General features: G+C 38.6%; 1 protein-coding gene across 1 annotated transcript in view; it reads left to right on the top strand.

Moving 5' to 3' along the window:
* Positions 1-15,801, top strand: part of SLC12A1 (solute carrier family 12 member 1) — an 81,912-nt gene extending 66,111 nt beyond the window's left edge. Inside the window, exons 21-27 of the mRNA XM_074329185.1 lie at positions 1,251-1,394; positions 4,110-4,241; positions 4,472-4,583; positions 6,279-6,365; positions 11,916-12,051; positions 13,413-13,480; positions 14,505-15,801. Of these exons, the coding sequence (XP_074185286.1) occupies positions 1,251-1,394; positions 4,110-4,241; positions 4,472-4,583; positions 6,279-6,365; positions 11,916-12,051; positions 13,413-13,480; positions 14,505-14,640 (815 nt within the window). The 3' untranslated portion in view covers positions 14,641-15,801. The remainder of the gene's footprint in view (positions 1-1,250; positions 1,395-4,109; positions 4,242-4,471; positions 4,584-6,278; positions 6,366-11,915; positions 12,052-13,412; positions 13,481-14,504) is intronic.
* The last annotated feature ends 11,298 nt before the right edge of the window (positions 15,802-27,099 follow it).

The following is a 27,099-nucleotide window of genomic DNA, read 5'->3' as shown; positions in this document are numbered from 1 at the left end:
GACCTGGAAAGGAGCCAGACAATTCTGTGTAGCTGAATAACAGCACCGTCTGGGGATGTGACTGTCCTGACAGATTTAGTTAGTACATAACTGATAAATCTAGAGTTTGTATAGCTTCACTTCCCAGATAGATAAGGCAACGGGCTCCGAGGGTTGACATTTACAGAAGCCCTACCAGTGTTCTATAACACTGAACCTAGGTCTTCTACTCTCTACCTCAGAACATTGCTTATTTTCTAAGGCTCTGTTCTCAACAGGCAAGAAGATGAGGGGATCTGACAAGAGGGTTTCCTTGCTAACTGTAAGCAAGGATGCCCAGCACTCTTTAGCACTGTCATCTGACTGCTTTTAAAGTCTTTGTTTACCCTGATCCAATCCAGGCTGAGGTCAGAGAAGGATGCAACACATTACATAGCAGCTAGGAATTTTTCGTCACAATCAGAATCCAAAAAAGATAAAAGGCAGCCAGATACAACATCAAAGTTTGGATAGTGGGTCTAAACCCTGGACAGGAAATTTTGCACAGCTTTACTTTTATTCCAGACTCAAGTGTCATGAGACCCTTTTTAGCAATTTGCACTCTGAGAGACACACAGAAATCTCAGCTTTTATTTTTTTTCACTTTGGTCACTCACTCTAGAAAGTATTTTGCTTGTCGGAAAGAATGGTTGGTGGATATTTTTCACTGCAATTTGTATTCAGAGCTCATAGAGTTTATTATAAGATTTGGTTATCTTTCCTTAATTCTTGTTCTCTAGTTTTATGTGTCAATTCAGGAGGTATTGTTGTGTGCCTGATATAGACCCAATACGCTTCTGTAATTTTGTCACTTCCACTTGTAAAGCATCTAACCAGTAGTTTAGGTCAGTAAATCAGTGGTTTTCAGTGTATAAGATTTTATATACAGTGGAAGTATTGGCCAGAAGTGGAAGTAAAAGCCAGATTGAGTGGATCTGGCTTTTTGGGGTTTTGCCGGACGTAAATAAAGATGGCATTAAATAGCCCCCCTTGCCCTTACAAATAAAAACCCAGTGACCTAACACATAGAGCTATTTGGGGGGGGGGGCTAGTTATTACTCTCTGAATATAATTTACTGATATGCATTACTTTTTCATAATCATTCAGGAAAAAATCATATGATAATATTTTATTGTATCTATGCCATTTTTATTATTAAACTAGTTTCTGAATGTTCCTGGAAACTTGGTCACGCTGAGTTAAGTGAGTGATTTTTGTCTTCTGTCATCAGAGGAATTAGAGAAATTAGAACAGGAGAGGCTGGCTCTAGAAGCTACTATCAAAGACAGTGACTGTGAAGAAGGAAATGGAGGCATCCGAGGCTTGTTTAAAAAAGCTGGCAAGTTGAACATTACTAAGCCAACTGCTAAAAAAGGTAAGTACTTTTAAAATTTGCAAGAAAGATGACAAGATGAGCACTTGAGTATCTGTAGAGGTCAGCAGTCAGCTTCTAAGATGTTGGGGGCATTGAGGAAGGACTGAAAGACATTTGAGAAGGTAGCACGGGTGACAGGTAGAAGCTATTGTCATTTCTCAGCAATGGTAATCCCTTGGTAACATTTGACTGTAAAGTCTTTATTTTAAAATAATATTTGGTGTGGAATCCACTTCTTAGTTAAGATGAAAACAGGACGGAAATTTAATAACCAATACCCAAACTGGTTTATCTACATCCCCCTCCCCCCCACACACCTTGCAGACATTTCAGAGATTTGAAAATTGACTAGTACAGGTGAATAAGGGATCCTGCTAGAAGTCTAATTTCAAAAAAAGCATCTTTGTCGCAAACCAGAATTCTGGACTTGGAACTTGATTGATACTAATTACCTGTAGATTTTGGCTGAGTGGTATACTTGTCTCTGAATATCAAGTATACATCCTTGGAACAAGGGACCAGAAAATGAGAAAGTATGTTTTAAATGTTATCAGCGGGTTATTCAAACATCTGATGTTTTTTTTGGAAAATTGCTCTTTTCAGAAATCCTGCGACTTGAGTTTATTGAGGTCTGCAGCGACCTCTGCTGGTAGAAAATTAGAATGTTAACATTTATTTCTGTCAAGAACAAATATTCCTAGTTACTGAAGTCATTTACTTGTGTGGGGCCCAAGAAAGATCTTTTCTCTGGGATGGTCTCCAAGTCAAATAGCAAGATTCAAACTGAGACTTAGCAGGCTTTTTTCTTCATCTATGTTGACAGGATCCAACCTTTCAAAGAGGCTATCTTTTACCCTGGAAAATGCTTGGTTTTGTTTCCTTGTTTTCCTACCATCGTCTAAGGATGACATTTCATCTGTCTATAATATTTTTACATATTTACATAGAATGATGGGAAATACAAACATTTACTCCTTCAAATACTGGAGGTACTCTCAGGTACCTGGAATATTCCATGGGCTATTAAGAGAGCCCTTAAAATGACATTTTCTATAAAAGTGATGTGCTAAATCTAAAATTGGTGGTACATCAGGATTTTATGGGTATAATTATTAGAAAAAGACCATCGGGAAGCTAACTACTATCTTCTTTCCTTTCCAATTATTTGGTTTATTTGTGAGAAGAGTTAACTATCCACTGAATCTGGTCTATTCAATGGTACAGTCTGGAAAAGCAATAGAAAATTCAGAAGTCATAGCCCAGTACTATTTTCTAGCTGATGAGGAGGAAGGAAGCATTCATGTCCTTATTAATGAAAGGGGGACTTATTATTTATTCTGGAAGCCTGTCCTGCATCGCAATATTTTGGGCAAAAATATACTCCTCTGAAAGTCAACATAACATGTCTCATTGTTCAGAAAAGTAAAATAATGTCGTTTTATTTCCAACACCTAAAATTTCAGACTCAGCTCTAAATAGGACCTTTCACTGTTGGGCTTTTGTAGGTTAACAACTCTTTTGAGTTCTAGATCAGCACCATCTGCCTCCCAGGCACTCGTGCTTGAGTCCACTGGATGCTTTGATGTGCATGTAAGTGGGAGCGGAGTTCAGTCCGTGTTGTAAATGTATTTACTTTCTCCCTCAGCAGTCCTAGGGAGACAGAAACAATATAAGATAATTGCTTCAGAATGGACAGCCCCAAACATGGAAACAGCAAAAGATAGAACAAAGCATCTTTAGAACCTCTTAGATCAGAGAGAAAGCTCAGAGCGCTGCCAGCTCTCCTCTAAGCACTACACTGACACCATCTCTTTGAAATGAGCAATAAAGTCACAACTTTCAAAGATGTGGAAATGAGAAAGAGTATATACGGTGTAGCAAAGAAACCCCCACTGGCAAATAGGAACAAGGGTCCAATTTAAACATTGGCCTAGTTCCCTCGTACACTTACATTGCGTCCATGTTAGGTTGGAAATTGCATTAAAAAAAAAATTTTCTTTTTCACCTATCTTCTGTGCACCCTTAATTATAACTCAAGTAAAGGAATTTTGTCTTTCCATATTTTCTGGCTTTTTCATCTCTTTCCCAGAGATGCAAATAGCTCAAATGGCTTTACCTTAGCCTCAAAACCCTCCTTGAGAAGAAAGCTTGGCCATAGAAAGCCAAGCTGTACATTGTCCCTGGCCACCTTTATAACCCAGACATTCGTGGAACTTACACCAAAATTATACTTGAGTGAATGACTTGTCTAATGAAGGAATACTTCTGATTCTATTGCTTATCTCCAGAAAATCGATCACCACATGTTCTTCTTTCAAGTAAATTTGAAAATATGATTAAATTGACTTATACCTGAAATTTGGAAAAATCAGGATTTACTTGATAATTTAGCATTATTACATGTCTAGATAATAATTCCACTCTGAGACAGAGTACTAATGACCTGAAAACAATCCACAGCTTTATAATGTGGATTGTAAACTGTAACCATAAAACCAATATCAAATTTTTTGAACTACTGAAGGTGATCTAAATTACTATGGCACTTGACCTTTAGCTCCCTTTTCAGAGAATAGAGATCACTATTTACCTGTAAGTATAAAAAGCACTTACAAATTTATGACCCTTCCTCTATTTTCCTGAACAGATTTATTGCAAAGTTATTTTGTTTCTTTCCTCAAAAGACAAATGGCTGTATTATTTTTCTCATTACAGACAGCAGCATTAACACAATCCAGTCCATGCACGTGGGGGAGTTCAACCAGAAACTGGTGGAAGCCAGCACCCAATTTAAAAAGAAGCAAGGAAAAGGCACAATTGATGTTTGGTGGTTATTTGATGATGGAGGTAAAATATTCCAGAATATACACTAGGAAGGCAGAATTTCTGTGTTGATAAATTTAACAACTGGCGTGGGAAGGTATATGAAAACAATGCTAAAGAATAATATTTCTGTGATCTCCAAAGACTGTATTATTTAGGAGCTATGAAAGTGAGAATAAAACAGTTGCAAAGTCCTTCATTTCCTTTCAGCTAGCTGTACTCATCTTTTCTGTCATAATTTACTTTTTTTTCAGGTTTAACACTCCTTATCCCCTATATCTTGACTCTCAGAAAAAAATGGAAAGACTGTAAGTTAAGAATCTATGTCGGAGGGAAGATAAACCGCATTGAAGAAGAAAAAATTGCGTAAGTAACTTATCTCTCACGTGTTAAAACATTTTGGATGTTTGTTGTTCTAAAGCATTACTTGGTTTTCTGGTCAATAAATTATCTGTGTAAGTTTTCTACTCACTGTCTTCAAGTCCTTTTATCCCCTGCCACAAATGCTTTCAAAAAGGAGCTTGGCACAGAAGCCTCATCTCAAGTCTTGAGTGAGCGTATCATTATCTTTTATAATGTCCATTATGTTCTGACTAGTAAGTGTATCCAAGAAAGAAAAAGCCTGAAGGAATTTGGGTCCAATAGTTTCTTCTAGGTGATTCAAACTGGTTAGTTCACAGCAGTCACTCTAGCACAGCTCACTTAAAAGAGAACTGAGGGCACCTGGTCCTTGTCCCAGCCCTGCCACCAATGAGCAGCAGGACTTTGCATTAGTCACACACATTTCTGGGTCCCTAGTTTCTCAATTGTAGTTTGGAAGAATTAAAATGGATGACTGTTGAGAACTCTTCCAATTAAATAATAATAATAATAATAATAAAAGTCCCATAGTGTGAGTCTGTTTCTTTATTAATTTAGTCATGGAGAGTTGAGGCATAATTGTAAGAATAAGAGAATGTGCTGTAATCAAAGGTCTCTGGTGGCAATTTGAAGAAGCACCTGCAGCAGCTGTTGGTCCCTCATGGGATGTCTAATTCCTGAACCCTTCCTGGAACCTCCTTCCAGAAACTGCAAAACAATGATGAGTGATGGGCTTTTATGCAGTGATTTTTCTTCATATTTTCTCCCCCTTCTTAGGAGGACATTATACATTTAATTCCTCTTAAAGAGAATCATTAAAATGTAAACAAACATGATGTCTATAACAATTACATTTTCTTGGAGCCTCCAGTATCTTATTGAGACAACTGGTGACAATTGAAAATAATTGGTGGATTGGATGACAGTATGGTATCAATGTTCAGCTTCCTGATGTCAAAAATTGTACTCTATTCATGTAAGAGAATGCCCTTGTTCTTAGGCAATACCCACTGAAGTATTTAGAGGTAAAGGAGGCTGACAGCTGCAGATTTAAAATGGCAGATGGGTAGGTGAGCAGGTAAGTAGAAAGCAAGCAAAAAAAGAAAAATGGAAAGAAAGAAGGTGTAGATAGATGTAGACATATATAAATAAAAGAGAAAAAGAGAATGATAAATCAAATGGTGCAAAATATAAACAATTAATGAATCTGTGATTTCTTTGCACTCTCCTTGCAATTTTTCTGTAACTTTGAAATTATATCAAAATTTTTAGTTGCCAGGGGGAAAAAAACCTCTACTATATAATGATACAATATATAGTAATTATTAGTTTGTCAGTATTTTGTCAGTAAACTATAAAAATTATCAGCAAGATAATAGACAATAACACTGGGTTTTTTTCTTTTTCCAAATAATAAGAAAGTTTAAACAGCTCTATATTAGCTTCCCTGAAACGTGATTGCAGACCTGGGTTTGCTATTTTCAGTGTCTGCACTGACAGGAATTTGCCTTCAGTGGAATCGCTTGGTCTACATTTAATATATCCATTAAGTACTGTAATGAAAATCAAACACTAACCAAAGCCTTTGTCTGAAAGCTAAGCTGAAATAAGATGTGATTGCTTTTGATATCTTAAACATAAAACTCTTTGATTGAAAATAGTTAAAAGTGCAATGACAAAGTGTTTTTCTCCTATTTTCAGAATAGCTTCCCTTCTGAGCAAATTCAGGATAAAATTTGCAGACATCCATATCATTGGTGACATCAACATTAAGCCAAACAAAGAAAGGTACGAAACGTTTAACAAGGTTCATTGTTTATTTGTGACATCTCTCATTCTCTTTTGTGTTGAGTATTAAAGGGTAAAAATGTTATGTATTTCCTGCAGTGACCTCCTGAAAGGATATAACAAAAAGGGAATTCAAATAGTGATGACATAGCGCTATCAAATAGGTTCTAATGGAATGAAAAGGTGTTATGGTGAAGATGAGATTGAGAGGGAGACTTGTTGAAACACAGTTGAGTTAGCATTTTAGAATTGTCCTTCATGTTCCTGGTGTCTATGGCAGCAAGAGGAACAGAAGGTAAAGCTCAGATGGTTCTGACCTAAGCAGTAAGGGCACGTTTTCATTATTTAAAGTTACAGGTGGGGCATCCTGGATTGGGGAGCTCCAGTGGAGAAGATATGGAAACAGCTTGTGTTTTCTTGGCACAATGACAGTCATGGCCATTTCAACACTTAGAACATGTGAGGGCCGCCAAAGGGGGCTCTAAAACCATTTGAAGCCTGGCAAGGACATGTATCGGCTCCAAAATTTAAAAATGACAAAACTGAAATAACTGGCTAAATGTCCTCAAAACATGACATAATTTCAGCCCTCATTAATTGTTAAATTTGTCAAGTTCATGATATTTGTAAGTTAGATCTTCACAGGAGTTCCCAGAGGAGCAAGAAGATTGTCTAGAAATTATAGCTAATTGTAAATTAAGTGAACTATTTAGAGTGGTAAGTTAACAATTATAAAACGTTTTCAGTCCAAGATCATGTTTACTGTTGTGTTTGGATGCAACTCTCTATGTTTGATCTGGTGTGGAATGGGGCCTCCAAATGTTAGAGAGTCACCAAGGTCTCAGCATAGCTTAGGTCCTCGCTGGCCTGTTGGACCTCTTCTCATTTCTGTTGACCATCATTTCTCCTGCAGTCTCCTTGGGTTGCCATTCCACCCTCAAGTCTTCTTGCTCTTCCCTTACTGTTATCCTACATGAGCTTCTTAACTAACTGAAAATCATCCAGATGTAGGATGTGTTCTTATTTACCAAACAACCGCCTCCAAGTTCATGCTGTTTGAGGGTATTCATGATTCCACCAAGTCTTTGGGACAGTTCAAATTGTTTTACCAAACACCTTAACTGCAATAAGAAAGCTGTAATTGACAGGGTTGTCCTAGATTATTACTGTGTAATATTTCTTTATATCATATATACCACAATGCTTTGCATTCCTATATTTCTACAGTTGTAAATACTTAAGAAAAATTAAGAACAGATTTATAATTCTCCATGGTAAATGGAGTTAACATTCTGATATGATTATTGTCATGCCACAATCTCTGGTAGCCTTCCACATTTCATTTGAAGAATTTTAATTCCTAAGTCTTTGCCTCTTGGCATTTGCAGTGATGTGATCAAATGAGTTCATTTTATGGATTTAATGGTTGGAAATGCGTTCTCTTTTATAACACAGCAGGTCCAATGATTCCCTAGTATGTGCCACTTAGCAACAGGCCAGAGCCTGCCAGGGCTCTGCCAGTACAGCGCCATTTACTGTTGTCTACAGGGTAGTCACAGTGTCCCCTACTAACTTTGGGGTTTTCATAAGCCCTAGCTCAGTCCTGGCCACAATTCAGTTACCTACTTCTTGTAGCTGAACTCTTCTTGCTGTTGTCCTATCAGCAGCAAAGAACTGTCTGCTTGCTGATGTATTCCTATAGCCCTTGCTTCTTTACCCATCAATATGATTGTCTCTACCCAAGTCCTTGTTTCCTTACCTTTCTTTCATGCTACTCTCTGCCCAGCTGCCATGGTCACCCCCTGCATACATTCCTGTCCTATCACTGAGAATGCTGTTATACCAGTAACCATGCCTCTTCATTCTTTGAATGCTCACCAGTCTACTCACTCTTTCTCTTACTATCCCTGACCTTTGTGCCACGGTTGCCTCTTCTCAGGGAGCAAACTAAATAGTAAGAAGCAAAGGGCCCAGGCATTTTTGCTTTTGTCCTGGTATCTAAATTTGACTGTAGACACCGTTTTAATTTGGTTGTTTTTTTACATGTTCTCATCATCCTGCAATGAAGAGATCTACTTCCCTTTCTCAGGGAAAAATGAAATTGTTTTCAGAATTTTGGAGATTTCTCTCTGATATTTCAAGGTCTTGAAGAAGAGGCAGGGGGGAAAACATCCATTCTTATTGGAATAAAAGAATTCTTGCAGTCAATGTACCCTAGTGTGAAGACAAAAGGTCCACCAAGTAAAGGCGGGCTGGAAGTGCCATTCTCCTCTCTTCAGCCTCTGCGATAACTGATGATATATTATGTTGTAAAATGTAATATGGTAAATTTTAGAACAGAGAAAGGTCATTCAGTAAATCTCACAGATGGTCACAGGTAGCACATTTGGCACCTTTGTGATCATTTTAAAAAGGCAACTCCTCTGAGTTGCTCAATTAGAGAAAAAGACCTCTTTCTCTGGGCTGATGTAGCCCTGGGCCTAGGGCCCAAAGCTTAGAGTCCTGGCACAATTTTAGTTCCCACATGGATCTTCTTGGCTGGGCAGCTCTTATCTACCATTAACAACGATCTCGATCACTGCTGTTTCTTGGTCACCAGGTAACACACAATGTCAAAAATAGTTTGTCAATGATTTCCACTTTGGAGACTAATGTTAAATGCCCTTAAGTTGCCTTTAACAAATCTTTCAACTACCCGTAAAACATCAGTAAGTCTTGATGAAGACATTTGATCATAGAAACATTATCAATAAATATGGCAGAGCAAGGGTGGAAGGGAGTACAAAAGCAAAGTTAATGAGAAAATAATCAAGCCAGCAGAAACTGAAAAGCTCTTGTGCTTAAATTTCTTTTTTTATTGTATAGACTAAATTAAAAGTCATAGGCCAAAAAGACAACAATCTTTATACAGAAATCAAAGAGGAACTAGGAGCACTGAACTAGATAATTTAGTTTAAAAATTTAGAGTGGTCACAAAAACAACTACTACATTAATTTGAGAGAAGAAATCTTATATGAATAGGGAGAAATTTTTATGCAATTTAAAAAATTTAAACTTTGTTATGAGGAACAAGGATGGGGAAGGCAGGGCAGCTAGGAGTTAATTATTTTAATTGAATTAATTCTCATTTATATTTCATATCATGTAATGCTTGGCCTACTTTTGAATCAATTAAAAATACTTATAAGAAAAATCACATTTAATGAGAAGCAAAATAGAAATCTTGAGCTACCTTTGGATCACCTAGCTAGGAGATGGAAACTAGCCCGCCCTGGGATGAGCCTTAGGATGAAGAAATCAAAGATGAACATAGACAAGGAGCAGTGAGAGTTTAGAGAAAATAAATGGGCAAATACAGCCCTGTGATAACCTTCTGTGTCACGTAGCATATTTCGATTGCAAGTAAAAGAAAAACTCAGTGACTTAAATAATGGAAATTATCGTCAAACATAGCTGAGAAATCCAAGTGTATTTTTGCTTTCAGGCAAGCTTGATACAGAAGGTTAATTTTACAATCAAGGACTAATTCTCTTTCATTCTTTTCATTCTACCTTCCATTATGAAATCATCAAAGTTGATTTTGCTTATAAAAACTAGGTGATTGCCCATAGCAACCAGGACAACATATCTGCTCATTTGTATTCAGGGAGAGAAAGTTTGTCTCTTCCCCGGTCATTGAATTGAGGCCATGGGCTCCACTCAGCTTACACCAATCTAAGCCACTGAGCCACTCACAGTAGTCAGTGGAATGCTAAGTACCTGTTGGTCAAGCCTGCCTGGGTTATGTGCCCACTCTAGCCAATCACTCTAGCAGAAGGAATAGAACTGTGCTGATTGGCTGATACTGGGTAGGGATGGAGTCATTCCCACCTAGATATAATGGGGAAGCATAAATGCTGGGGAGACAACCGGCAACCTCCACTCCACCTTCCGTTTCTTAGAAACTATTTTTGAACTGGTCTTTCTGATAAGCACCTGTGCTGAGATGCGAAGAAAACTCTTATCTTGATCAAAATAAGTATACATGGAGTTTAAACAGAGAGCCTCTTAATTGCTAACCTCAGTCCTGTGACTGTGCAGTAAAATGAATGCCTTGTTTTTACAGGGCACTGCACACTTTTCATAGCACCATCACCCAGATCATCATACTGACCCTCATACCAATCCTCTTGCCAGCTCTGAGCAACCCTTCTATAGGCAAGGTTATCCAGTCAAGGAGGAAAATGGAAGAGCTGGAGGGAGAACCCAGGCTCTTCCATCCTAGGCCAGCACCTTTGCACTGATGGCTCTCAAAGGTCTCTGAAGGCAGGGCATTGTTGGAATGAACAGCAAATTCAAGTATTGTGTGGTTGAAAGAATAATAGGGCACATCAGTCTTATTCCTTCCCTGTCGCTGTCTATCTTAAATAAGTCAAAATGTCAGAAGTCTACTGCATTAAGTATCTATCTCATCAATCCCTTCACAAAGGCACACTGGTAGGGATATCCTACTCCTTTGTATCTCTGCACTTTGATCTGCAAATCTTAAAACGCGATAACGGATGAGATCATTGAACCCATGTCTCCATATTTTAATTTCTTAGCCTAACAGCACATTGAATCTAATTACTGCTCATTCCAAAGTTACTTAGTTATAAGGAAGCTATGTTATATAAAACCAAAAAACAATGTTTATATTTGAGATCATCTTAAAATCGCATACCAAAAACAACTATTCTCATAAATTACAAGCTTTGTTTTATGCTATCATTTTAAAAAATATATCTTATGAAAGACAAGAGTGAGGTTTTTCCTGCAATTTTTTAAATGTTCCACAGCGCTGACATAGTGCTCCTAGTTTTCTACTAAATAATGTCTTCTTAATTGCTCTAAAATGGCCTCAGATTTTTAAACATTAAAATATTATTGATTTTTGTTCTTTCTTCTAACCTGCACCTGAATAATAGTCATTTGAAAAGCTCAGGCAGCAACACCAGAAGGAAAAAGGCTGCATTATTTGCAGCAAACATTGAAATTGTTCTATAGCCACTAAACTTGTGGGGACCCTTACTACCCTCCCAGCTGCCCACAGACTCTTGCTGTGAGTGGGAGTTGCCATGTGGGCTAAAGTGAGGAAGGCAGCCCTACCCAAGTCACTAGGAGCCTAGTTTATCCCCTACATTAATTCATGCATGTCTCTCATGGAATCTGTAAAATAAGCTGATGGAAATTCTCTTATGGGCTAAGTGTCTACATTACAACTATGTCTTTGACTATACTATGTAGAAAATGTATTTGCAGAATATATTCGTGTGTTTATATTGAGGATCTAATACCTAGAAGGTTAACAATCCTCATGCATGTTAAGTAAGACCTTTCCTTGGGAAGGGAGGCAGTATTATAGCCAAGGTTTCACTCACATTAAGTCCCCTGCAAAGATAACTCTTAAAAGATTTGCATGACATTCAGATTTGATTCATCCAGCAGAGCCAGTCAGTCAAACCTGGAGTATCTGTGAAATAATGAGTTAATTTCCCACTGTGAGGTCTCCTTTATAATTCCAATTTCAGCTGGAAAGTCTTTGAAGAGATGATAGAACCATACTGTCTCCATGAAAGCTGCAAAGACTCAATAACTGCTGAGAAATTAAAGAGAGAAAATCCGTGGAAAATTACAGATGCAGAACTGGAAGCAGTCAAGGAAAAGGTAAAGATTTGTCTTAGTTTTTACTTTGCTGTCTAACCAGCTGAAAAAGAAAACAGTGGTGGATTTAAAGATCAAGAAGCATTGTGTCTGTTATAGAATTTCATTGTTTAAGATCCAGGGTTCCTGCATTTTCCAAGTGCTTTTCAATTATATTACTGGATATGAGGATTTAAGAAAACTTTTCATTTTTAACATAAAATCATTTTTTTAAAAGTTAAAAGGACAGCTTATTGATACATATTGTGAAGTCTCCTTTCAAATTTAATTTTATAGAACAGAAGACAGACCTATCAGTCTCAAATAATTTAAGTCAAGTCAATATCTATGCAAAGTAGACAAAGATAGATTATCACAATTTGACAAAATAACAAAGAATTTTAACCTGATGAAGATAGCTATGAAAACTAACAGAGGGATCTGAAAAAATATGTAATTGGAATAATGAATATGAAAGTTGAATCAGGCACATGTTGTAGCCTGGATGTAAAATGGTAAAATGGTGGTAACCCCAATCTGGCTGGGTTCTCTAGAAAAGATGGGAGTTACCCCTATCTGGCCTGAGCTGAAGTTGTGATGATGATGAAAGGGGCAGGGACATAAGAATAAGGTAAAAGAATTGACTTCTGAATTGGATTGGACATTCAAGAAAAAGGACCACAAGAACCTCTAAACTACAAAATTTAAATAAACTACATTAGGAGCTGAAGTTGGAACAAATTAGATCACTTTGATATTTAGTGGAAAAATTACTGAGCTAAGAATCTTAAATTCTGTGTGTAATAAGATGCCCAATTCTAACAAAGATTTTCACATAATTGAGTAAATCACATATCTGGAATATCATTATATTTCACTGAGCAATGAAATATAGTAATAAATATTACTCTCATCACTGCAAAATAGATAATGTAGTTCTTTTTCCAAGTGAGTCTTTTGGTAACTTTGTAATTGAAACCAGTCTGATAAAATATTCAGTTTAAAGAAAGGTAGACTAGGATATAATCTATATTCTTAGGATATGAAATTGGTATATGAAGATAAGGTTAATTTTTTTCACTTGCAAACCTTTTCCCCAGAACCTGCCATTCTCATCTTCATTTTATGCTTATCCATGTTGTTTGCTTGCTTTTTTCTCCCTAGAATTTAATAACCCACCATAACACCATGACAGTCTGGTCTTATAGTTTACATTTCTAACATTTCTCATGTTTTTAAAACACTTAAGTTTCCAAACCTGAATGAAATCATTGTTAAATTTTTAAAAAGTGAAGTTTTTCTACTTGTCCATAATTTGAGAAGGTAAATTCTTATTCATAATTCTGGGAAAGCTGCCCTCAACAAACCCTGAATGTTGTCCACAGAGTTACCGGCAAGTTCGGCTGAATGAACTCTTACAGGAGCACTCAAGAGCTGCTAGTCTCATAGTCCTGTAAGTATTACTGAGACATTTCAGAATGTTACAGGGAAATCTTAGGTAAATGGGTTAATCAATATAAAAGCTCACAACTATTCAAGTGGAAAGTTTGAACTTGAAAGGTGGGATTTTAGTGAAGGAAAATAAATGCCATCCTGAGACCTTGAATACCAGGGCCATGGGCTTTGGAAGGCCCCACGTGCCATTCCTCCAGGCTTGCCAGACCCCTGGGGCCAGGGCCGTGCCCACCTAGAACCCCGGCTGCCCCTCTAGACCATGCTCCAGGAACCTGACCCCAGAACTGCCGCCTAACAAGCCCCAAGCCGGCCACAGAGATTCACAGGCGCCTTCCCTGGGTGGGTGCTCTGTGGTGTGGGGTCCACGGCATGTTCCCAAGGCTCCTTGCCATGTGGGGAGAGGCCAAGGTGGGAGAAAAGGGCAATGGGCTTTTCCACTCTTTGCCCTCCACCCAACAAATGTTAGCGGTGTACCTGCTGAGATTATTAATGTTTGTTTACCTAAAGATTGATAGCTAAACATGATCATCTCCAACTATTGCACATCTATACAGCATGAACTGACTTCTCTGTACAAAGATAATATGTCTTCAAGCAAAGTCTAGTTTGGAGGACTGGCTATTCATAGAAGACATAGAATGGTCTCTTGAATTGGGACGTTCAAATAGCTGGTTTCTGAGGTTTCTCCCAAATACAAAAACTTTAAGCCATTGGGAAAAATTATTTCTGCCAAAAAAAGTGAGAAGTATTGGTTGATCAAATTTTCTATTTAAGAAGAGTGAAAATTTATAGCTGTGTTTTGTCTCTACAATGCCTAAGCCTAGTTTTCTGATTTATAGATATTTGTATCATCGGAGAAGTACATCAGCGTAATATCTATATTTAAAATAATTTCAGTGTTTTCATATTGGGAGGGAGGGGTATAAAAGTTTCAGACCACTGCTTATTAAATAGCTCAGACAACTAGTGATGTTACTGACTGTAGTAATTGTCACTTCTGTTTTGCTTTTCCATTCTGTCAGGAGCCTTCCTGTGGCAAGAAAAGGATCGATATCAGATTGGTTGTACATGGCTTGGTTGGAAATCCTCACAAAGAACCTCCCTCCTGTCTTACTAGTTAGAGGAAATCACAAAAATGTCCTGACATTTTACTCTTAAAACATGAAAAATTAGAACACATTTTAGCTTAGCGTATGGATAATTAAGAAACGTTCCAGTACTTTCTGTTGTAAATCCGATTATGGTTATGCAAACCTCTGGAGACTATCCTACAGCATTCTATATAAACTTAGCCACTTTTTTTTTTTATTAGTTAATGGGAGCTGGGTTTTTTTCTATCAGCTTAAGGGGGATTTCAAAGCCAATGCTACCCCTAGAAAAACATCTTTATCATTGCTGTTGATAAACAAGAAAATTAAGCAACCCCATGCTGGTTTATGCTCATGAAAACCACCAACTTGATTATAAATTTCTCCAGGCAACCCTAATCTTTTGTTTGCTTCTAGGCCCTGTTGAGACCTCAGGCCCCACAGCAGGTTCTTATTAAATGCCTATTGACAGGCTGTAGAGTAACATGGGTGGTTATCAAAGGAAAAGACCAGCTGGGCAGGAAACACGATTATACTTGCCCTTCTGAGAGGCTTATACCTACAAAGAAGATTTGAAAATCAATAACTGAAAACTTTAAGAAGTACTTGAGTCTACAAAATGTGTAAAGCAGTTACCTATAGAAAGTTATTTAATGTAACACAGATTATATACTTAGAGTGATCTGAGCGATCATTGATAACATACGGCTTCAATTTGCTGCTGACTAAAAAGTATATTAGCTGGATTAGAAGGCAGTGCATATTTAAGCTAATGAAGTATATTCCATTCATGATATAAACTTTAACTTTCTCCCTATTAAGTATTTTGAAATTTCCATCATAGTATTACTTTACATATTTTTAATTAAGTGGTTTGCACAGATGAAATCTTCATAGATGTCTAGTAATTGAAAACCAACTACCACAAATTTTCAAACCATCATAAAGAAATATATCCTGAATCATATATTTAGTTACTTTATATAGTGATTGTATGAATTTAAAAGAATAACTAAAATGTGAAGTGGAAAAGCTTGCAAAATTTGGAATATACGAGTATTGATTTTATTCATTTTTGTTAGTATTCCTATAATAATCACATTGAAAAACCAACAAAATTTTATTTTCTGATGAATGTATTGATTTTTCTTCCTGACATGTTTTAACTGTTTATTCTAATGGATAAGATATAAGGGAAACAATGAACCTGAAATAAAAGCACTGAAATTTGTTTGCTTTGGCCTAGGTCATTTTTTTATTTTCAGTCACTAAGTCCATAGCGCAATGGTGTAGCAGATGTGAGCCTGAAAATTTCTATCAGTTGCCTCGTCTGAAGATTGTATAAAACTGGGATTTAAGACTTCCAAGACCAGATAGGGCTCAGAAGGATGATAGAGAGGGAGAAACAGTTAGCAAAGCTTAAGCAACAGGCTGTCCCCACTCCACATCTGGGAGCATTTGACTTAACTCAGCCCTGGATTAGACCCTTTCTCTTGCGCCCTATATACCTGAAATCCACATGAGTAGACGTGGAAACTAGGGGAATAGGCATCTAGTTTCATCCGGGCCTGACATTCTCTGAAACACTTGGGAAGTTCTCTGGGAAAGGTGAGAAGTAATTTGACTTCTGTAACAGGAAAGTCTGACTCCTGTTTCTTTGAGTGGCTGTTGCAGTTTGGGTTCCCTGGGTAACAAACTGAGAGTTTAGTGTGGAGTATGTTTATTAAGGAGTGCTCTTGGGATCAACACCCGTGAAATGGAGGGGGAGAAAACAGGAAGGGTGGAGAAAAAGGTGAGCTGTGATGTAGGCCCAAGGACAAACTTGGCTGACCCCAAAGGATGCTCTGGAGACAGAAGGTCCTTTTAGAGTAGTCCCAAGTAGGGTCAAGAGCACCAAGCTTTTATTCTCCTGCATTGATCACTCATTGGATGTTGCTGCCCATGAGGGGATATGAACTTGGGTAAGGCAGCTCTCTGCAGCTGCAACATCCCTGAAGGACCTCAGAGCTAAAGTCTCTCTGCTGACTGCACTCCCAGCTGCTGGGGCAGTAAGTCTTCATGAAATAGGGTCTGGGTGGGACATCACCATGCCAACCACAGGGACCATATAAAGTAGTGGAAAATACACACACACACACACACACACACACACACACACACCAACACACACACACCTTTAGACTGGCCCAAGTTCAAATCCTGATCTCACCATTTATTAGTGGTTTGACCTAAATTAGTTATTTAATTTTCTGAGGGTGACTCGCAAGAGAATGACTAAAGTAATGCCCCTTGGCTTCCAAATTAACAAAGGAGGACATGGACTGAGAGAAAAGGAATGAGTGGCAGCAAGGACTGGTGATTTTAAGGTCAAGAGCAGCTGTATCGGGAAAAGGCTGGGATAGCAGAAAATTGAAAGGATGGGCTACGATCAGATACCAGAAGATCTTTGTAGTCTCCAATGTGCTGTCTTTGTCCCTTGCTTCACCCAACTCTATCAACCCAAACACCCATCATATGCATGTCTACACTCAGCTTTCTGACCAAGGAGAAAGTTGCACAATCATGTGCATTGATGCCCAACTTACTCTGTCCTCTCACCTTGTTTACATTTCTCATCTGCTCCCCCCATGCTTTCCTCACAATGGCTTTTCCAAATCACCACTTTTCAGTTGATGACCCTGCCATCATCCCTACAACACATCCATTTACATATAGACATAAAATTTTCCTACATAAATAGGACCACTCTGGAAGAATTGTCTTATAAGTTCTATTAATACTCAACTTTAGGAATCTTTCAATGGAAGCTTTAAAAAAAGATTGTAGGTTCTTGGAGATTACCAAGGACCTGCTAAATCAGAATATCTGGGAGAGAGACTGATGATCTGCAGATTTTGAAACTGCTGCTCTAGGCAGTCGCTCCTATTCCAGTGACCTGACTGCCCCCCCATGCTGATATCTCCCGAATTTTTCTTACCCCGATCTCCCCTAAGTCTCAGTTACATGCATTCAATCACTAATTTTCATGATGTTTCTCTTTGGAAGTCCTGCAAACATCCTAAATGCAGGATGACCCGACTTCTGTTAAAAATAACAACAAAAACCTGAAATCACACAACTGGAGCAAAGGCATCTAACTCTCTTTATCGTCTATCAGATACCCCTTGAAATGACCAAAGAAACATAAAAGTAGAAAAGATGTGCATCACAGTAGCAAGCTAAGGAAGAATGCCATCCATATGATAACATTTTTAAAAATACAGTTTACTTGGGAGAGATTGAAGGAAGCTATCTAAGGTCAGCCTACAACCAATGCTCCTGAGGAAAAAAAGTATCACAAGCAATCATTGCAAGAGACCCTGGTAGAAATCCATTAACCTCTCCCCTCAATTTGCAACAGGAGGTGAGAAGCTGCAGGTAGGAGAATGTAGTACTGAGTGGGATCCCTTTTGATGGATACTGAGAGTATTCACAAATGGCTACCCGGAGAGGCCAAACAGTATGCTTGGTGGACACACAAAGCAAATGTAGGTATTTCACAGATGCCCTTTACAAAGGCACATAAAGATATCTGCCTGCCATAGAGGCTGAGCCAAAGAGAATCAGCCCTTGGTGCACAACTTCTCCTAATACAAAAAAGAAAACTTGTAGAGATGGACAATGCTGTCCCTGGGTCTCACTCCTCTTAGGCTGCTGAGTTACTAAACTGGGCCGCAAGTTGATATTAAACAGGCCTCTATCTAAGATTAAGTAGGGAGTTTGTGACACTACCAGGTGGTGTGGTGGAGGTCTCTATGCCAATCAAGAAGACCAGCCACATCTGTTTGTTGTCAGTGTGGTATATAAGACTTAGCATTCACAGGAGGGTCCTTGCTAGCTAGATGTCACCACACAGGTCACCCAGAGCCAGTCTACCTACATATTTCCAATGTTTTCCTTGGCAGGGATTTAGGGAACACACTGACATAAGGATGAGATCTGTGTGGACTCCACAAAGGGAGAAGAGGAGAAATTCTTCTTTGGGTGTGACTCACTTTGGTACTAAGATATCCCAGTTACTGACAGATCATGGTGTCCCCATCACTTGCAGGAACAGCAAAGAGGTCAAACCCAGCTCCAGGCCCTACCATCTGCCCAGACACTCACAAGGCCACCACTCTCCCACACCATCCCAGGCCTGGTCTACAGGTGAAACTTCTCCACAGCAGGACATATCAGTCAATCTTACCTCTTTTAGAATTTCTGACATTGAAAACAATCTGTCTTCCTTTTTTTGTGCAGAAAAAGTGTTTTCAAACAGCACATATAAGATTTCATCTCATCTGTGACACCATTCTAAACACACCATTATTTTAGGTCCCACTAAAGAAGAAAAATCTTTGCCATTTAAACTATGACACAATATTCTATCACTTAGGATTTTTGTTATATTAATTGAGATACTTTCTTAAGGTTTGTATAGGTACAGAATTTTAAATCATATGCCATTATTGTGCATTTAAAAAGGGGAAACAGAAGTAAACTAAATGTGATTTCACTTCAGAGTCCTACTCTTTATTCACTTTTCCATTCAGAGTGATGTCTCCAATTTTCCACATGACAAGATTTCAGTGCCACCAGGAGTGCTAGTGGTACAGTGTTTCTTACATGGGAAAACAAATACACATTATTTTATTATCAGCATTTATATAACCTATAAATATAGGTTTGAGTATGATTTTTAAAAAATAGCTTAAATGTGTCTTCCAATAGAATTAAAAATATTGTCTGAAAGTTTGAATACATAAAGGGCATTAAAAAAAGAAAAACATAATCCAAAAAAGTCAGAAAATAATTCTCATTAAAAAGAGAAATCATACAATATAATACAATCATACAGAGAATAGAAGATCACACATATAAGAAATAAACAGAAAATATAAATGTATTTTTCTTTCTTAAAGAACCTCAAATTTAATTTTAAACAATAAAATCAAACTATTCTGTTTGCTAGCATCATATTCTAAGTTATATATCAAAAAGGCTAAAAACAAAAGAATAAACAAAAATACATAGAAACAGAAGAATGATCCAAGATGGCAGAGTAGATAAATGCTGTGCTTGCCTCATGCCGTTAACACATCAAAATTACAACTAAATTATAGATCAACCTGGAGAACCATCTAAAGTATAGCTGAACAGAACTTTTATAACGGCCTATAAAGAAGCCAAGTCAAGACTGGTTGGTCGGAGGGGTGGAGACGCAAAATGGACTGGCCACAAACCTCCATGAGGTAGTTGAGAATCAGGAGGAATATCTCGGACAGAGAGGTTCCCATGGAGGAGTGAGGGACCCCAGCTCCACGCCAGCCTCCTCTGCTTAGAGTACTGGTGCCAGGAAGGGGAGCCCCCACCACACCTGACTGTGAAAATCAGTGGGGATTTCGACCATCTGAGTGGGAAGGAGGCTTCAGAAAACCCTCTTAAACGGCCTGCGCACAGACTCACTCATTAACAGGCACTCACCTTGGGCTCTGGCGGAGGGACAGTGACTTGGGGGTGTCAGAAGCGTATGTGGGCAGGCTGAGCGGTATGGCTTCAGGTGAGGGTTGGAGAACAGTCGCCATTTCACTGAGGGAGGTCCTCCTCCCATGCAGCTGGCAGGCAGGCGCCATCTTCCCTATGTTGAGCCCGCCCCCTACACTTACGGCCAAATCAGAATCTGATTTGTCTGGTGAGCTCTGCAGCTCTGCCCTGGTAACTCACTGAGACTCTGCCACACCCAACTCCGTGCCACAGGAGGCTATATTTGCAGCAGAACCTTATAGGAGCCAGCAAGCAGCCGCAGGACTAAGAGTGTCCTGGCTTCTTTTGGAGCTACCCCAGACCCTGTGCTGGTGGCAGCCGTCCTCAGTTCACACTATGGCCTCTCCCACATGCCTCCAGGTCCAGCACAGGCAGCAACTAACAATGGATCCCTTTGTAGCTCCTGTCACATAGTCCCCAGCCAGTCACAGGCAGTGACTGACCTGGGCCTGTACCAGAGCCCCTCCCAAAAGGACCCAGAACCAACATACTTGGATTTAGCATTAGACCAGAGCACAGCAACGCCCAATTAGCCCCACAAGTGGCACACATAAAGGGCAATCTCACCAGGCACCAGAGCCACTGGGGCAAATCCCGCTCTGTATGGGATGCCCCTGTAGAGCAGCCCATAAGCTGTCTATGCATCCAGACCCCACAGCAAATCAATCAGCCTGAGGCGCAGTCCCACCTACTGACATGCCAATAGCAATCAAGGCTCAAATAAAACAGAAGGGCACATACAATCCACACAAGGGACATTCCTGGAATAGCCAGCTCAGGTGACCAGGGAGCCTATGCCACAGGGCACCTACTATATAAGGCCACCTAGAGAAGATTGGGAGACAAAGCAGCCCTACCTGATACATAGAAACAACAGAGAGAGGCAGCCAAAATGAGGAAACAAAGAAATACATCCCAAATGAACAAACAGGAGAAAAATCCAGACAAAGAAACGAAATGGATGCAAGCAACCTACCAGACACAGAGTTCAAAACAATGGTTATAAGGATGCTCAAGGAACTTAGTGAGAACTTCAACAAAGAGATAGAAAGCACAAAAAAGGATATTGAAACCATACAAAAGAACCAGTCAGAAGTGAAGAACACAATAACCGAAATGAAGAATGCATTAGAATGAATCACCAGCAGACTAGACGTAGCAGAGGATCGAATCAGCAACTTGGAAGACAAGGTAGCAGAAAACACCCAATTGGAACAACAAAAAGAAAAAAGAATTTAAAAAATGAGGACAGTTTAAGAGACCTCTAGAACAACATCGACCATCACAACATTGGCATCACAGGGATACCAGAAGGAGAAGAGAGAAAGCAAGAGATTGAGAACCTATTTGAAGAAATAATGACTGAAAATTTTCCTAACTTAGTGAAGGAAATAGACATACAAGTCCAAGAAGCACATAGAGACCCAAACAGGATGAACAGGCCCACACCAAGACACATTATAATTAAAATAGCAAAGGTTAAAGACAAAAAGAGAATCTTAAAAGCAGCAAAAGAAAGGCAACTAGTAACTTATATGGGTGCTCCTTTAAAATTGTCAGCTGGTTTGTCAACAGAAACTTTACAGACCAGACGGGATTGGCACAAAACATTCAACATGATAAAAAGCAAGGAACTACACCCAAGACCACACTACCCAGCAAGACTATAATTTAAAATTGAAGGACAACGAGCTTCCCAGACAAGGAAAAGCTAAAGGAGTTTCTCACTACCAAAGCAGTATTACAAGGAATGTTAGAGGAACTTCTTTGAGATAGGAAAAAAAAAAATAGATCAAAATTATGAATAATAAAATGGAAATAGCTACATACCTATCAACAATTACTTTCCGTGTAAATGGATTAAATGCTCCTATCAAAAGACATAGGAGGGCTGAATGGATAAGAAAACAAGACCCTTACACATGCTGCCTTCAAAAGAATCACTTCAGATTAAAAGATGCACAGACATGGAAAATAAAGGAATGGAAAAAGTTAGTTCATGAAAATGGAAATGAAGGAAACAAAAACCAAAAAAAGGTAGGACAACAATATTTATATCATACAAAATAGATTTTAAAACAAAGCCTATAATAAGAAACAAAGAAGGACCCAGTAATCCCACTTCTGGGTGTTTATCCGAAGACGCCCAAAATACTAATTAGAGGTGACCTGTGCATCCCTATGTTCATTGCAGCATTGTTTACAATGGCCAAGATGTGGAGGCAGCCTGTGTTTCCATCTACAGATGAATGGATAAAGAGGAGGTGGTACATGTATACAATGGAATATTGCTGAGCCATGGAAGGGAATGGGTTCTTGCCATCTGCAGCAGCATGGATGGACCTGGAGGGTATTGTGCTGAATGGAGCATATCAGACAGAGAAAGACAAATGCAATGTGACTTCACTTATATGCAGAATCAAAAGAACAAAATAAACAACAAAACAGAAACACACTCACAGTTACAAAGAATATTTTGATGGTTGCCAGATGGAAGGGGTTTTGAAGGGGTGGGTGAAAAATGGGAAGAGATTAAGTACAAATTGGTTGTTGCAAGGTAGTCATGGGAATATAGAGTATAGCATAAGGAATATAGTCAATGATATTGTAATAACTATGTATGGTGTCAGATGGGTACTAGATTTATCAGGGTGATAGACAGGAGGGGGTTAGGGGAACAGGGTGAAAAGGTGAAGGGATTCAGAAGTACAAATCAGTGGTTACAGAATAGTCATGGGATGTAAAGTAAAGCATAGGGAATATAGTCAAAATATGGTAATAGCTATGTATAGTGCCAGGTGAGTACTAGACTAGACAGGAGGACCACTTTTTAAATTACACAAATGTCTATCCACTATGCTGTACACCTGAAATTCATATAAAATAATATTGAATATCAACCGTAATAGAAAAATTTTAAAAGGGGGGAAAAGGTGAAGGAAATTAAAGGCTTAAATTTCTAGGTATGAAACAAATGAGTCATGGGGATGTAACGTACAGCACGGGGAATATAGTCAATAACATTGTGAGAGCGTGGTAGTATCGGATGGTTGCTGGACTAGCAGTGATCATTTCTTTAGGTATATAAATGTTGAACAACTATGGTGTACCCCTGAAACTGACATAATGTTATATGTTGGCTATATTTTTTAATAACAATCATTTAAAAAATAGAATAAAAAAGTTCTTGCCCCCCACCCAAAAAATGTGATGTAAAATGAGTTAGAGGGTAAATGCTGGAATATCATAACAGAGAAATAAAAGTGGTAGATCTATCAAAGAAAAGAATATAGAAACAGTCAAACAAAAAGAATAGATTTGGCAATATTGTTCAAAGTTTAAGACTAAAAGAATTAGGAAGGACAGGAGAGTATCATTTCATATTTATAATGTAAATATAGCCATAATGTAGCTGTAATAATAATGGAACTTTATGTAAACACATAGCATGGTATTGACATAAATAATACAAGAATTGTTGGAAACATAAGGAGTCACAGAAAGTCAATGTTCTTAGGAAACAGCTCACTACATCACCTCTTTTCACAGATCAAATATAGGGGAATTCAAACTACATTAAAAAATGGATTTAATAGGTACAATAGTGCTCACCCACAGAGAATACATCATATTTTAGAAATCCACAGTGTTTATAAAAAGAAATTATGTATTAGATACTCAGTAAATTCCAAAACATAGAAATAGTAAATATCACATTTTTATCACAATGTAATAAAACTAACATTATTTATAAGTATATAAACATCAAAAACCTTGTTCATTGGAAAAAGAAAATTCTTCTAAATAACTCAGGTCAAAAAAGACTTATATAATGCAATTTTAGACTCTATCAAAAAAGACATTGAGAATTCCACATAACGAAATGTATTTTATGCTGATGTAGCAGTACTCATAAGTAGATTTATACCTATAAGTAGATTTATTAATAAATAAGAAATATGAACGTTAACAGTCTACTCAAGATAGAAACTGCACAAAGTAACTAAAGGAAAGCATGAAGAAGAAATAAAGGAAGAAAAGCAGGGAAGTAAAATTAAAAGCTGAGGTGCTGAAGTTAGACAGACAGAAACTGAATCTCAGTTCCCCCCCTTACTAGTGGAGGATCATTCCCCAACCTCCTGAAGAATTGATTTTCTCATATGTAACATGAGGATTATTAAAAGAACCTGCCCTTGACAGTCGTTGCAAGGAAATGAGATCATGTGTATTAATAGCTGAGCACAGTACCTGGCTGAGAGCTTTATGGTAAATACTTAGAGAGGTGTTAGACATTATTATTTTCAGAAAAGACAAAAACAATACAGCTAATAAACTCAACTGCTGTTTGCTGTTATTGCTAAAAGAAAGAAAGGAAAAAAGAAAAAGAAATGTCAGAGAGTAAACTACCCTTTTTTAAAGAGCTTTGCCTGATTAAGTCAGGCCCACCTGGGTCAATCTCCCTTTTGATTAACTAAAAGTCAACTGATCAGGGACTTTACTTATGCATTCAAAATCCTTTGCCAAACATATAAAGTAACCTAATCGTTGGAGTGGCATCCTATTGTACTCACAGGCCCTGCCCAGACTCAGGGGAGGAGATTACAAACGGTATGAACATGAGGGGGCCGGGAAGCATTTGGACCATCTTAGAACTCTGGCTACCACAAACGCTATCTTACACTTCTAAAGGTCATATCTCAGCTACTAAGATTCAAGCTGGAAATCAGATAATAAGTTAAAAATAGCCTGTAAAATATCCAAGAAATGCCCCACTACCTGTGTACAATACACATAATGCTCACTTTTCGGGAAATCTAGAACATAAATAAAGCTGAAAAAGACCTCAGCAATCTTCCATTACTAAAGCAGAGTTCTCAGGATATTTGTACACAATTCTGGTTACATGGTTTTCTAGTTAGTGTTTTCCAGTACGTTAAATGAGTAGTAACTAACAATAAATGACAGCAGGGATGATGCAGAAAAATACAAAAAAACATTTTTACAAAGCAAACACAAGCCTCAAAAACATGTTAGTCTGAGGTCATAAGTGTGGGCGGCACAGACGCTACATACTTTCCTAGAGCCTGAGGACATCCTCACTTTGTGAGAGGACAGCCTAACGGCAGAAAAGTTCAATTTTGTTCCATGCAGTCTGGTTAAGAAAGCAAGAATATGTGCAGTTCATCCTCAGAAAAATTCTCCTTCACATGGTTGACATCAAAGGACGGCTAAGCTTCAGTTATCTGGAAAATTAATTTACATGGAATGAGTCTGTGGTGAAGCAGCATGGATGGAGCTCTTGCATAAGTCTTATAGAGCGTATTTTCAGGTTAAATAGTTCAAGATGAGGAATGCAGAAGAACTCAGCCTGAGGCCAAGATCCAGGTAATGAATGTACTACTTACTTCAGAGAAGGTGACAGGCAATGACATCTGCAGCAAGGAGCCTTTGCTTCTTTCTCAGCCTGGAACATCTCTCAGCAGAGGGTTGTTTGGGGCCAAAGCTAAGCAGTCGGCTTTTTAGAGATAGACCTGAGTCACTGCCGAGCTATAGATTCAGCTGCAGAGCCCTGGGGACCAAAGCACAGGCCTCTGCTCTGATGTAGCTCTTTCCCTGAAGCTGGCGGCTTTTCTGAGCATCTGAATGCACTTATGAGCCACTCTTTCGATGCCCAAGATCTTAGGAGATTGACATATTTCACATACAAACTTCTCAGTTATTATTTCCAAAGCAATTCTGTAGTTGGATTTTCTAATTTTCCTGTTGTATTTCTCCCAACAAAAACATGGTAGAAATATTATCAGGGAAGGTGAGAAGTTCAGGGAAGCAAGCCATACTAGGTCTTGAAAGACGTTAAGCCAGTCTGGCCACTAATGCAACCAGCACACTGGAGAGATATGATCACCAGTTCTATGATTTTTTTCATGCTCACAGGTACATTTACAAAATGAATTCTATTACAAAAAAGTATTACTTGTGCATTTTGGACATTATGTGTCCAACACTGAGCTCTCTTGGTCTTCTTTCCCAAAGCAGCTCTTCTAGCACTCTTCCACATCTCAATAAGTGGCAACCCCACCTTTGCCATACGTCTTGGAGTCATCCTTGACTTCTTTTCTTCATCTCATATTCAACTATCAGCAGATCCTGTTGGCTTCAGAATATACCCAGAATCTAATCCCTTCTCGCCATCTCCACTGCTACATCCCTGACCTGTGCTACCAGTCGCTGCGTTGGGCCTTAATCCTTACCTGCCTCATTTCAGCATAGTAGCCCAAGCAATTCTTTAAATGAAATAAAATCTATTTAAGTGAAATAGATCATGTCCCTCCTCTTATCAAAATCTTCCAATAGCTTTCCATTTCACTCAGTGAAAAAGCCATTGTCCTTATTATGAAAACTTACAAGGCCCTACAACTGTAACCCTCTCCCCCCCACTTCTGTGACCTCATCTCCTGCAACTGTGTGCCTCCTCTGTCGGTCTGTTTAGACCACACCAGCCTTCTTACGGGTGATTTTGTACCTCAGCACCTGAGTCCTTACTGTGTCCTCTGCCTAGAATGCCCTTCTCCCAGATACCACTTCCTTCAACTTCAGTTAAACACTCCCTTTGCCCTCATCCCCGTACCTGGCAGATACCATGTTCTCACTGAGGCTTTCCCTGGCCACTCTCTATAAATTGCAAACCTACATCCCATGTCTCACTCTCCTGCTTTACTTTTCTCCTTAACACTCAGCACTATTTATTTTAATCACTTCTGTTTACTGTCAGGCTTATTTTTGTCTGGTCTGTGCCTGCTATGTCTCCAAAGTCCAGACCAGTGCCTAGCACATGGACCACAAATATTTGTTGAAAGGATTAATGAATGCAGGACACTAAGGGAAATAGGGAGTATAAAGCCCAACCTCTTTGGGGGCTGGTCTCTGTATGGAGCCTCACCCTACCAACTCAGACCCCACTCTA

The sequence above is a fragment of the Rhinolophus sinicus genome, linkage group LG03, assembly GCF_036562045.2.
Source record: "Rhinolophus sinicus isolate RSC01 linkage group LG03, ASM3656204v1, whole genome shotgun sequence".
Classification (NCBI taxonomy): Eukaryota; Metazoa; Chordata; class Mammalia; order Chiroptera; family Rhinolophidae; genus Rhinolophus; species Rhinolophus sinicus.
The sequence above is the reverse complement of the archived record's forward strand: the minus strand, read 5'-3'. Positions and strand labels throughout refer to the sequence as shown.